The sequence below is a fragment of the Engraulis encrasicolus genome, chromosome 14 (assembly GCF_034702125.1).
Source record: "Engraulis encrasicolus isolate BLACKSEA-1 chromosome 14, IST_EnEncr_1.0, whole genome shotgun sequence".
NCBI lineage: Eukaryota > Metazoa > Chordata > Actinopteri > Clupeiformes > Engraulidae > Engraulis > Engraulis encrasicolus.
This window is the reverse complement of record NC_085870.1, coordinates 3,802,030-3,816,094: the sequence shown is the minus strand read 5'-3', so window position 1 is coordinate 3,816,094 and position 14,065 is coordinate 3,802,030. Positions and strand designations below refer to the sequence as shown.

The window sequence follows — 14,065 nt, the reverse complement described above, 5'->3', positions numbered from 1 at the left end:
GTAATTACACAGAATGGGGAGGAAAATAAAAGTAACAGTTTTATGCTTAAGGTTTTTTGTTTTTTTAAGTGGAAATAAGACTAAACGGTTCAATATATTTAAGGGACTTACATCAAAGTTGCAAGTACAGCAACTTAGTGAATACATTTATAAGCACACTGACAGTTTGTCTCGCAATTAAGACTTCAGCATGTGAAAACATGCTCATCTCCCCCTTACACAAACATCAATCAACAAATTCCAAACAATGCTGACATCCTCCTGCACATTTTAGAGTTCTTTTGTCAGGCAAGAGTGTGCTTCTAAATGCAGACACTTTCTGGTTTAACACCTCTAAATCAACTCCTACGACACAGTAAACTGAGAAACAGAAGGCAAATGAACACTGATAATGACGTAACCTTTAAAAGGGCTGACGAATCCAAGAGACAGCACAAAGTTACTGGTTGGCAACTTGAATAACAAGTCCAGAAGTGCAGCACAGACTTAAAACAGACAGACAGACAGGCAGACAAGAGACGGATTACAAGAGGGAGATGAGGAGGCGACAGAGGCAACAGCTGACTGGACACAGGGAGTCGGGGGGAGGCTGGACAGCAGGGGCGGGCAGGCGGGCGGACAACACAGCGAGGAGATAAGAGGAGAAGAGATGAGAGGTGGGGGAGACTGACAACACAAGAGAGCACAGGGGATAGACATCGCAAATTAGACGACGTGCACACAGCCACACACACACAACGCACACAAAGGGACAACAGTGAGAGGCATAACAGGAGGAAGAGGAGGAGGAGGAGGAGGAGGAGGAGGAAGAGGAGGAAGATGAGGAAGAGGAGGAGGAGGAGGAAAAGGGTAACACGGTCAGATGAGGAGAGGGAAAGTGTGACCAGAGTCACTCTGCAAACATTTTTTTGTTTTTTTTTTGCTGCCGACGAGGTGCCTACATTTTGACCAAGTCTCCGTCTTTTAGCGTGTAGTCTGGGTCGCTCTTCAGGGGAGAGAAGTGGCATACACAGTTATTGACGGAGACGCAGGTGGGGAACGCAATGCCTGAAAAGAGTGAAGGGCGAGAGAAACAAGCACCACAGAGAGAAAATGCATGTCAAAACTCAGAAGACCTCAGACAGATACCATTTCCCAATGTCAAGTGTTCTAGCCTTGGTGGTGCGTGAAACGCCCAGTGATTGGATACTCTGCGGTGAACTCTGCAGAGTATCCAATCACTAGGCTTTTCACGCACTACCAAGGCTAGAGCACTTGACATTGGGAAATGGTGAATGTCTCTGTGCTTCACATGTAGTGATGGCTAAGCGCTCTGGAGACTTCATGAACGAGACAAGACAAAGATACAGCTGCAGTAGCCTACAGTGTGGGATTGACTAAATATATTAACACTATTAATATATTAACATGGTTAATATACATAAGTGAATATATTTGAGGGGTAAAAAATAAATGTCTCGTTCACATATATTTTTTTAATCCTTACATGCACAGGATAGATAGCTGGCAGTCTTGTGTCAATGGGGTTCCACAAATATAATTCTAAATTGAACAGCAAGTAGGGCTGGGCGATATGGAAAAAAAAACTAGATCACGATATGGATTACTTTATATCACGATATAGCACAATTACATACGTTTTCAGTTATTATCTTTATTTGCTCTTTATTTTTTCATGTCGCAAAACAACCTTTCTTTAAAATTGATCTTTTTATTAATTTTTTTACAGTTACATTCACTTATACTGTGTATTGTGGCAACATGAAATGTAATTAAATGATATTCAATTGTATAAAATTGATACAATTACTATCACGATATAAACGATACAGGAGAAAGTCACGATATACACTTTTATATCACGATAACGATATATATCGTCATATTGCCCAGCCCTAACAGCAATACAGGTTTTAAAAGACCAGGGGCAAGCCTCATCACAACACCTGGCCGAGTAAAAAGTGCAACTGAGCTACAAAGGCTGCTAAGTCCTAAAAGTTCATCTTTCAGCTACTTTGAAGAACATCAAAGCACACCAGCGCATTTTTATATTTTATTTTATCAGTAGTTGAAGCAGGTCTATCAAACCTGGCTACAACATACAAGTATTTCCCCACGTGCTTGCCAGCAAATGTTCCCACCCATACATGATTATGGATTTGTCATTAATGTGCAATACATTGATGTGTGGACGGTTCACTTCTTACCTTTCTTCATGTCCTTCTCCCTCTTGAAGATCTTGCCCGTCTCCAGCATGATGTGAGCGTCACCCTTCTGACACAGGCTGAGCACGGACACCCCAGGCTTGGCCGCGTCGATCACAACCTTCAGGGCCTCTGGAAGAGAGAGTGGCAGCAACAAAAGGATGGGTATTATGGTGTTGCCAGATGCACGATAATTATCGTATTTGTACAATAATTTTGTCCAAAAAAAACATGCAAGATAATTTCAGAGATGTCATTTAGTTCATTGTGATGCCTTGAAACAACAATTTGGGTCTTGTACGATATTTTTTTCCCAAATAGCCCCCAAAAACGATACTTTTGAGGTTTTGGTACTACAATTCAGCATTTTCCCATCTGGCAACACTGTGGGTATCGTTTTTGGTGTGGACAGACAGTGAGAACATGACCCCAAGCTTTCCCTCCCCCATCACTTTTTTTTCCCACAAACGTAATGCAAAAATAGGATACCTGGACAATATATTTATGTCTGCCAGTACTGACTTTCCAAATCAAACCTACAACACTAGAGGACCTAGAGACCAGAGTGGGGATTCACCAAATTCTGACGAGAGGAGAGACTTATGAATATTACAACATAGTCAACCTACTGTTGCTGACCAATTCACTGCAACAGATTGAGAAAGACCAATGCAAAAGTAAACGTCCTTTCATAATGAACAATGTGCCATTACTGGAGCATAAACAAGAAATTAAAACAGGAATACCCAAGAAATTAAAACAGGAATACCCAATACAGAAGTTTTGTTGGGTTCATTTATTTGGGCTTTTTGTCATTTGAACAAAAGGGACTGATTGTAAAGTCCTGTTTGACCTTTTGTCTAGCACCTGTTGCAGTCACAGTGCTCATGACAGCCTATGTATGATTTGGGTCAGCAATGGAGCGACAACGACCTTACTTCACCCTGGGCTGAGTGAGCCAAAATGTAATGCCAGTCAGTCCAGTCAAAAATTAATTTCTCTATGGGTCACCACAGCCACAGAAGGTGATCATTTAATTCTAGCGGGGTTTTCCTCTGATGTAGTAGCCTAGACGAGAACACTTCGTCCGATGGTAAACCAAAGATCCATAAGCATGACTCGCGCACATACGTTTCCCAGATGTTAGCCAAATGTTTTCCCTATGGTCTGGTAGCTTGTCTAACGACAAAGAAGTTTGCATGAAAAGTTAGTGAGATTCTCACCAGATAAATACATGATGTACCCGTCATCTTTCCCCTCAGCTACGAGCGCACATCTGCTTTATTAAACATGTATTTATCCCAACGCTACAAAAAGCATCGTTACTTTTCAGAGAAATTGACACATTCATAAATCCGGCTTCTACGGCATTAGTTGACAACTGTGCGAGAGCGGGATCTTTGACAAGGTTTACCGTTTACAGCATGACGCTTGCTAGCGAACTAGCCGTATTAGCTTGTGTAGCCAGACATAATGTAGACTGGTCACAAAACATTGCACTGGAGGCACATGGTAATTCAGTCTACTACAAATGCTCACCAGGCAGACAAATGTAATGTTATTTTACCCCTCATGGCAGTTTGCAAATGTATTTCAACGACATGAGGTTAGGATATGCTAACATACATAGGCCTATTAATCTCAGTCTATCCCCGCGTCCATAAGCCGCCCGCGAAGCCTGTCACGGCACATGGTTGGTTTTAACAGCCACCGAGACAGCGATAGCGTGCCAAGAGAGGCCAAGGATCTGCTACCAGGTCACCCCACTTCAAAATTTCACCAAGTTAGCTCAGTAAATATCATCACTTACGATTGGCAATGTCGCCACCCATTTTATACTTGGTGACAACCAAGTCTTCGGCGATGGTCTGATCTTGCTGTTCGTCGTCAGACATCTTTACGGCTGCTTTTCACGCTAGTTTCTATCCAGTACCACTGAGCAGCAGGACCAGCCACGCTTGCTAGCTCTACACCGCTGCTTTAGGTCGGCCTCCACATCCACGTGGCCCCTCCCATTCTTCTTTGCGTCATACTGTAGCATTGGCCAGAGGGTGGCTGGGCTCCAGATACAGAGTTCTAGTGGCAATGAATGAATGAATCTGTCTATCTATCTATCTATCTATCTATCTATCTATCTATCTATCTATCTATCTATCTATCTATCTATCTATCTATCTATCTATCTATCTATCTATCTGTCTGTCTGTCTATCTATCTATCTATCTATCTATCTATCTATCTATCTATCTATCTGTCTGTCAAGAAAAGTCGACTCCACTGGACACTGTTTGTTTCTTAGGCCTACTCCTTCATCTGATTGCGCCTCACAGGCCTCATGTCTAGGCCTGACTACTCTCATCCCTCTGCTATCCACGAGAACCTAATAGTTCCTTTAGGCACTCCACTTCAAACCACTCCTTTCTCTTAATTATCAACATTAAGCCGACAGGTCTGGAAAAACTCGTCCACTAGGCCTAAAGGCATAGAAGACTATTCGCAATTTCACCACCCCGTGTACTTGTCCTTGTGTCCCTGTGTCATATATATGCATGACAAATAAATATTCCTTTATCCTTGTAATAAAAGGACATAAAATAATGATGCACAGTTTGCTGATATGTTGTATTGCAGTTTAGTGCAGCCTGGACCTCACTAGCCTTAGTCTCACTGCAGGGCCAGCCCCGGGCTGGCCCGGACAAAAGGGGGCTGACGGTGATCTCATCAAAAGGGGGCTAGGTGCTAAAGATGGCCGCCGGGCCAGGTTGTGGGGCTAAGGGCCGCTTTCCCTGGCCCGTCGAATTCGATGGGCCAGCTAGCACCACCGAGGCTCGGAGGCGGGGTCAACCTCTGTGTAATAATGTGGCTGCATGGGGGACTTATCGCTAAATTCTGGGCAAATTATGGTTAAGCATTAGTTTGGGGTGTTTGGCTTTCTTATGGCATAATTTCATAAGATGCAACCTTGGCACTTCTGTTTGTGTTTTTAAAGTTATTTAGCCAACATAACTTTTTTGTTGTTATCAGGGCATCATGGGCACCGCTACACTTAAACTTGGGATGTCATAGCTAAGTCATGTCGCTTTTTTCTGCTTTTAGCCGCCAACTCTTGTGCCATTATCGTGATTTGGCATGCTTTCCACTAAGCCTTTGACTCCGATATTCGATATTCGAATATAAGTCGAATGTTAAGAAAATTCGAGACATTCGAACGAATATTAATTGGCCATTAATATTCGAATCTGACATGGGTATTGCTTTTTTGGGTATTTCATTGTTATTGATTAAAATTATTTCCTTGTAAACATCGCAATTCACAGTCTCACTTTATTTTTTCCATGGCTGGTTAATCACTACAGCCGTGTTGAGGAGAGTCGCGTGCGTGGCTCATCTCTCTGTGTTCCGTAGCAGGACACTTGCGGCAGGCAGTCTCCCCCAGAGTCCGCATTAACAAGCAGATGAGTGCTGCAGAGTTCCATTTAAGTGAATGGCTACAGTTAATAAACAAAGCATCATCACATTACTTTCTGGAGTTGTTGACGAGTTTCTGGAATTATTTGATTCAACCCACAAGTACCTGTGATTACGCCAAGAGTAAGATAATAACTTCTTGTTTTTTGGATTTTGACCAAATTAGCTTCGTTGGTCTGGGTGTCAGATCAGGCAGACTCCAGGTGATGATTTTGTTAGCATGCTTTTAGCATGTTTTTAGCGCACTGCTAGTTTGTGTAATGTTCGTTTTTAGACGAGACAGTCATCTTACCTGGACCTACAAGCACACTACCTAAATGTCCGTCATTAGTGATAGAAAATAAATAGGGCCTACATATTTGTTGATATTGGTGCTGTGTGCTCAATTCTCATGATTCGCATATCATGATCCAATTCAAATTTTAACTTGGGCTACAAGTTTGACATGGCTGCTAGCTTTGCCATGTTTTAATCTGCATTCACACCTCTAAGTACCGTCTTCTTATAAGTGCTGAACGATTGCTAAACAATAATGGCTGGTTGAATGCATGTTAATGGGCATGTTGTTATTCTTTGTCGTTGTTCTGTTGTTGTCCTTCTGTGATTTGGGGTGAAAGTGGGCTGTGCCCGACTGACGTTTCACAAACAAGGCGTGTACCTGAATGTGCCTGGGGTCGGCTATGAGTCCGATCAGGCAAAAAATGGCCCGGGGCCGGCAGCTCCGAGCCGGCCACTCTCCTGAGCCCCGGGCGGCCCCGGGCCGCTGAAGCGCGGCTAATGAGACCAAGGCTATTGCGGGTGTGCATTCCTTTTTAGGTGAAGAAAGAAGTAGTAGAAAAATAAATGATATTATTGGTCAAGTCCACATACAGGAGCTTTTACTGATGCTATAGGCCTATTATTTCACATTACAGACGTGTATAAGCCTACCTACCGTATGTTTCATAAGTGAGTACACCCCTTACCTTTTTGCAGATTTTTAAGTATATCTTTTCATAGGACAACATTAAAGAAATTTGACTTTGACACAATGATTAGTGTCCTGTTAACAACATATATAACGGCTTAAATTTGTCACTCACAAAAAATCAAAATATAGCCATTAATGTTTGAACATGTACCCACAAAAGTGAGTACACCCCAGATTAAAATCCGGTAGAGAAGGGGGATCGTGTTGGCCCGAATGCGTCTCGAAATGAAAAGGGATTAAAAGGGAGGTCATCTGTGTGCATTTCAACCTTTCTTTCATTAAACTTTTACATTTTGAGTTTGCACCTGTCTTAAATACATTGGTGTAAGATTTGAATGAAATCCTATGGATAGTATCATGATTTGTTTTAGTATTCTCTGTGCATGTTGACATGCATGTTTCTTTTAGGTGTGATTCAGATTTCCAATGTTGACGGCATCCCTTCATCCCTAACCATGTCAGTCCCACTATGCTTGATTATTGAGATGATAAACTTTTTTTTAAAACTTTACCACATGCTTGGAACAATCTAAAACAAATCTGTTTATCTTGGTTTATCTTCAGAGCACACAACATGGTTGTTCCATCCATATCCTTGGTCTGTCCACCTCCCTTGAGACCAAGATAAACAAATTTGCTCAGATGGTCGCACTACCCTGTTGTGTACAGTGGAATGATTGACGTGCCCCTTGGGGTCACACGGACGCATATGAATGTAACACACCAGTTAGTTAAGTTACTGGGGCTGCATTCCAATATGCGACCTTGCTTCCTCCACTTGTGCTTGTGGCCTCACGTTTTGCTGATGCCCCGCCTCCGTGGAGAAAACAATTAAGTTTCCCCGCTGTCAGCCTAGCCACAACAATTTTTGGGGAACTATTCTTCATTCACCATACAGTTTGCAAATGAGAAAATGAGTTTACAATTGAGCTTTTGCGAGATATTGAAATATAATGCTGTTATCAGTGATGTCATGACGACGTATCACTTCCTGGTATGAGGCCACAAGCACAAGTGGTAAGTAACTGGCAAGGTCGCATATTAGAATGCACCCAGGGACTCATTAGTTTGACGCCGTGTTGCCCGGGAGGCCTGTACTTGCGCCTTACATCATTCAAAGTGACAGCTGCCCCAGGTGCAGAAAATCAAATGGCGCACTTGTGCACTTCATGCACTATGTTTTTTTTTTTTTTAAAGGAGGAAAATCCACTAATACACCCCTGAGACACCAGAGGGCGCTCTGTGGTTGTGAATGACAGTCTGGTGAATGAACGACTGGTCAATGTTTACGGCCCCATAACCTAATTGTGATATTAAAAGCATTTTGGAAAATGGCAGCAGTGTATTTAGCACAAACAGCTTCCATTGAGTGCATTTAGTCTCCCTGCCTGAGCATTGAATGTTGCACAGCATTCAAATTAGACTAGAGCTACAGTAGGCCTATTTGACCCCTGGCTGAGACAACAAAACTGTACTGGCAACTCTAAAACTTGAAGAATCCTTAATTATAATAACTATATAATATAGGTCAAATAACAGGAAAACAAAGATGAACTGAACAGACTTAATGTTGGCCAAGTAAATCAAATGGATGACCAGTCTTTCTTCAGATAAATATTTTCTCAAAGTGGGACTATAGTATTCTGCTGTACCAAATTGTCTTAAATTTCCACAATTATCGGGTTTCTCTAAACCACAATACTTATCCCCCCTTACAATGGCACACTGTACCACACTTTATTTGAGAAGCATAGTTCTACAGTCACCAACATCGTAGGTCACCTTATGACATCAAAAGGCCAGGTATGAAGAATGGTACTTTTTGGCAGTGCCCAGGGCCGTCCTTAGCCCTATTTTAGGGGGGCTTTAGCCCCCCCTACATTAGTATTAGCCCCCCCCCCTTTAACGATTTTGCAAAAAACAAAAACTTTTTTTTCTTTTTTTTAAAATTTTTCCAAAAACAAATGCAGTTAAGCACTGAATACAAACCATAGCCAGGAGGCTTAGAGCCTTTTTAAAACCCGATACTTCAGTTTGTGATACAAGCGCCAGAATCGGTACAGATACTCCTTAGACATTACTATTTTCAAAAAGTACGCGGGCAACTTCAAATTCAAGATGGCTGCCCATTTTCCAAGATGGCCACCATACAGATATGAATTAGCAACTGAAACAACTGTTGAAATGGTGATACAAGCACTGAACTTGTCACAGATACTCCCTAAGCCGGGCATACACTGTGCGATATTTTCACTCGTGGGTCTTAAGCTTCTGCTCACACTGCACGATGGAATTTCACTGTTTAAAAGTTCACAACGCACGACTCACGTCCTCACACTACACGAGCCGACAGTCGGATGCGAGCGAAATGCTTCCACCGTACGACGCGACAGGCATGTTTCCCCGGTCTGCAGAGGAGGGAACATGCGCACCTGAGGTGGAGATGAGGTCGCGCTCAACAGCGAATCGCACAGCCCTATTAATTTGTGCATGTGAAGTGTCAAATCGGGTCGTAGCACTGCTTTAACTGTGCGATTTACGCACGAGCCACGACCAGAATTTCAAACCGTTTTGATTTTCTTGCGACCCTGCGATTGCACGATCGTGAGGCGAAATCGCTTGTCTTTACGCCATGTACACTGCACGATGCGAGACTCACGATTGACCTGCGATTGAGCAAGAAATCGGCCCGACTCTCAAAAAGTCGTGTGAGTGCCAAATCAGGGCAAAATCGGGGCAAAAGTCGCACAGTGTAAGCCCACCTTTAGACAAACTTCTTTTGAAAAGGCATGCAGGCCACTTGAAATCCAAGATGGCCGTCCATTTTCCAAGGTGGCCACCATACATATTAGTGGAATCGGTTACGGGACAAAAAGGGCATTACCGTTACGGAGCTGACAAAAGCGTGAAACTTTGCACGATGCTTCCTTAGGACCCCCTCAATGATTTAAGCCTATGAGCCCAACTGAAATATTCAATTTTCATATCAATCAAGTAAATAATACATGTACATATCAAGTGTCTGTGACAGCTTGGATTATCTACCTCTATAAGGCCATTACAAAATAAAATGTATGCTGATTTGTGTTCAGACATGTATATCTCAAGTCCTAAGTGTACTGTGGAGTGATAGGGGCCTTTATGCTTAGGAAATTATGAATAATCAATATGCAATACACCATACATACAGTATATTGACAAATACTTACTGTTTTAAAAGAGCAAAATGGTAACATGTCTGTTTTCTGTTCTACTTTGGGCTTAAACCTAGATGACATGTTGGCTATCTAACCCCTTAATTTATTGATTGCTCGTTATTTTTTTATTTGTGGGTGTGGTCCTTTGTTTAAAACATGTCTGACTGCCTTCCCTCTCTCATACACTCAAAAAGTCTTTCTAAAACTTTAAACAACAGCATGTGGAAATCCCATTGGCTTTGGAAGGATACAGCTGTCAAAGTAGCCTACAAGTCATCAAGACTATACTGTACGCTACTGTACTGTGGCGTAGTGTACTCTGCTATACAGTACATACTCTATTGTACTATACTGTACTGTACTGTGCTGTGATGTGATATACCGTACGGTACTGTACTGTACTGCACCGTACTATATGCTACTGTACTGTACTGCACTGTACTCTATACTGTATGCTACTGTACTGTACTGTACTGTGCTGTACTGCACCGTACTGCATGCTACTGTACTGTACTGCACCGTACTGCATGCTACTGTACTGTATGCTACTGTACTGTACTGTACTGTACATAGTTTCAGTGTGGGAAATGCTCATTTTAATTCAGACCAAGAATCTTCTCAACTTGTTCACAAGGTTACATTTGCTGTCAATCATGTAAGCACAGACTCACCCATACTTTCACACTATGTACATTTTTGTAGTTTCATCAATCTGGTCAAGCAGGCTACCACTGCCCTTGCTTCATCTCTGCTGAGTTCGGGACTATATTAACATTGTCAGCTAAGTATAATGGCATGTAATAACAATGTAATGCATTACACAACATGACATAATATATATGACTTAGTAGAATGTTTTTTTCAGAGGGCTCCTAGGCTAGAATTACAGCATATAGGCCTACCCTAAAGAAACACCATTCAAAGCTTGGTGCTTTTGTCAGTTCCGTAACGGTAAAACGCTTAACCAATTCCACTATAGTATCTCCTGCAGTATTCCTACAGGACTTTCTGGCAGCCCTCTTGAAAAATGGAAGGCCATCTTGAATTTCAAGTGACATGCATGCTTTAGGTATTTGGAGTATTTGTACCCATTTTGATGCTTGTATTATTTGAACAATTGTTTAATTTTCCTATGACACATCTGAACAGTGGCCATCTTGGAAAACGAATCATCTTGGAAAATACACCTGCATGCATTATCAAAAGAGGTACATCTAAGGAGTATGTGTGCCAAGTTTGGCGCTTGTATCACCATTTGAACAATTGTCTCAGTTGCCAATTTATATCTGTATTACGGCCATCTTGGAAAATGGGCAACCATCTTGAATTTGAAGTGGCCCGCGTACTTTTTGAAAAGAGTAATGTCTAAGGAGTATCTGTACCGATTCTTGCGCTTGTATCACAAACTAAAGTATCGGGTCCGCCTAGCTACCACCAAGAAGGCAAGTTAATCTGAATACAAGTTCCTGTTTGCTTATTTATTGTTTAATGCCACTTATATCCTACTGCACAGCAATAAAAGCAGGGTGCACAGCAATATGGTATGCGGGGGGAAACAGATAGAGGATTGTGCTTTGTGACTGACACCTCGAGAAAAGCGTAATTACTTGCACGGATGAAATCTTCCAACCCAAAGTACCAATTTTCACTCCCAATAACCATGTAATAAATCCATTTGACATTGTCTTGAAATTATAGTTGAGCTTTAATATTTGTTTTAACCGTTTGAAAACACATATGAACTGATTAAAATACATTGGTGCTCATATGTTTACATACCCCAGTAGAATGTACGCTTTCTTGGCAATTTCTCACAAAATATGAAGTATTACACAAAATCTTTTTTTCACTCATTGCTAGTGACTGGCTCAAGATATTTATTAGCAATCTTCTGTGTTTACTCTTTCAAAAGCATGATCACAACCCAAACCACCCAAATGACCCTGTTCAAAAGTTTACATACCCTAGTTTCTGATGCTGAATATGGCCCTGTTTAACATCAGGGACCGCTCTAAATTGTTTGTGGTAGTTGTGGATAAGGCTCTTAATGTTCTCAGATGACAAAACAGCACATTCTTCCTGGCAGAATGGTTGTTTCCTATAATATTTTGGGTGTCTTGCTGGAACCTCACATTTGAGGTTTCCCCTGAATGGCTCAATGATGTTGAGATCAGGAGAGTGAGACGGTCGCTCAAAAACTTCATTTTATTCTTTCTGAAGCTAATGACGGGTTGATTTGGCTTTCTGTGTTGAAATATTGTCATGTTGGCATGTCCAAACAATGGACCATGTGCAGTTTCAAGGCTGATGTGTGTCAAGTTTCCTCCAGTATTTTTCACAGGGCAATGTATTCATCATTCTGCGAGTATGGACCAAAAGTATAGTGCATTTGTAACTCAAATGTCCCCATGACATCAGTGGTCCATGACCATGTTTCACAGAAGGGATGGTGTAACTTTCATCATAGGCTCAGTTGACTGTTCTCCAAATGGTACTGTTAATAGTGGCTGAAAAAAGTTCCATATTGATCTCATTTTTCCAAATGACTTTGTCACAGGCATTCTGATGCTTCTCACTATGCTATTTGGTGTATCATATGCAAAATAACATGTTTGCATTTTTGTAGTAATGGCTTTCTCCTGGCAACCCCCAACAGCCCATCTTTCCTCAAGTGCCTCTTTGCTGTACAGTTTAAAACATTTTTTCATGTTGTCCTATATTTCACCTGAAGTTATTTTTTGGTTGTCCTATGCCTCCTGAACAATTTCCCTTGCAATGATCATTGCAATGCAATGATTCCCTTGCCCAATGGCTTGATTCCAACCAAACCCCCTCATATTGCATTTCTGAATTGAAATTCCAACAGTGCCAACATGACAATATTTTGACACAGAAAGCCAAATCAACCCGCCATTAGCTTCAGAAAGAATTAAATGAAGGTTTTTGAGCGACCATCTCACTCTCCTGATCTCAACATCATTGAGCCAATCAGGGGAAACCTCAAATGTGAGGTTCCAGCAAGACACCCAAAGATATTATAGGAAACAACCATTCTTCCAGGAAGAATGTGCTTTTTTGTCATCTGAGAAAATTAAGAGCCTTATCCACAACTACCACAAACAATTTAGAGCGGTCCTTGATGTTAAACAGGGCCATATTCAGCATCAGAAACTAGGGTATGTAAACTTTTGAACAGGGTCATTTGGGTAGTTTGGGTTGTGATCATGCTTTTGAAAGAGTAAACACAGAAGATTGCTAATAAATGTCTTAAGCCAGTCACTAGCAATGAGTGAAAAAAAAGATTTTGTGTAATCCTTCATATTTTGTGAGAAATCGCAGAGAAAACGTATATTCTGCTGGGGTATGTAAACATATGAGCACCACTGTAGCTACTAATGGAGTAAAAATGACCTAATATCTGCCTGGGATGCATAGTTTTACAAGTAAGGAACATGTTTGAATGAATCGCTTCCTGACCACTGCTTCTCCTGGAGACGCGCAGTTAGTAACTCCTTAAAAGTTCCTAATTGTGTAAATTATGCTCTCGGCATTTTTATCTAATCATTTTAACTTCCGTACATAATATTCATCAGTTGAAACATTTTGAAATGTTTTGTTTAGCTTACATATAAGGAATGTTCATTCAAATGTGAATTAAAAAAAAAAAAATCATATAACAGTTTAAAAATGTGTATGGTGCTCTTAAAATAATTGTTCAAGAAGCACAAAGTTTTGCACACCTCTGAAGGTGGGCAGATGCGTAGGATATTATCCCAGTGGGGTTGTCATTCAAGTGTAAAGAAATCCTGCACACTGTCCATTTCACCAACAAACTTTAATACAACATGAAGAAGGTCGGATGACCGAAACAATGTATTAAAGTTTGTTTGTGGAATGGACAGTGTGCAGGATTTCTTTGCTCTTAAAATAATGAATTCATAGACAAAACCTTAGCAGGTGAGCTGAACATTTTTCGGCGCGCGCATTTTCTTCCTCTGGGGCTAAGCCCCCCCGTCTCTCAAACCTATTGACGGGCCTGGCAGTGCCTTGACCAAAAACATTCTATAACTTTGGCAGGAATAAGTCAAAATATCTACATTTACAATTAACTGAATGAGGAGTTGCACAGAGGACCATTCCAGGGCTAATAAAAATATAGAGTGCGTTACAATATGCGACCTTGCCTCCTCCACTTGTGCTTGTCTCCTCGTCCCCCCCCTTCGTGG

The 14,065-nt window shown here is 41.4% G+C and overlaps 1 protein-coding gene across 1 annotated transcript; it reads right to left on the bottom strand.

The window, feature by feature from the left end:
- Positions 1-6: 6 nt before the first annotated feature.
- Positions 7-4,299, bottom strand: LOC134463050 (proliferation-associated protein 2G4-like). The gene is made up of 3 exons (XM_063216298.1): positions 4,015-4,299; positions 2,208-2,336; positions 7-1,047 (listed from the first exon to the last, which is right to left on the bottom strand). The coding sequence occupies exons 1-3, from the start codon at positions 4,097-4,099 to the stop codon at positions 938-940; spliced, it is 324 nt and encodes a 107-aa protein (XP_063072368.1). The 5' UTR covers positions 4,100-4,299; the 3' UTR covers positions 7-937.
- Between the last annotated feature and the right edge of the window lie 9,766 nt (positions 4,300-14,065).

Excerpts from the sequence above, each read along its gene's own strand:
- LOC134463050 (XM_063216298.1), bottom strand. The coding sequence starts at position 4,099 with ATGTCTGACGACGAACAGCAAGATCAGACCATCGCCGAAGACTTGGTT. Across the intron at positions 2,337-4,014 it reads GGGTGGCGACATTGCCAATC|AGGCCCTGAAGGTTGTGATC; the intron begins GTAAGTGATGAT and ends TCTCTCTTCCAG. Across the intron at positions 1,048-2,207 it reads GGAGAAGGACATGAAGAAAG|GCATTGCGTTCCCCACCTGC; the intron begins GTAAGAAGTGAA and ends CACTCTTTTCAG.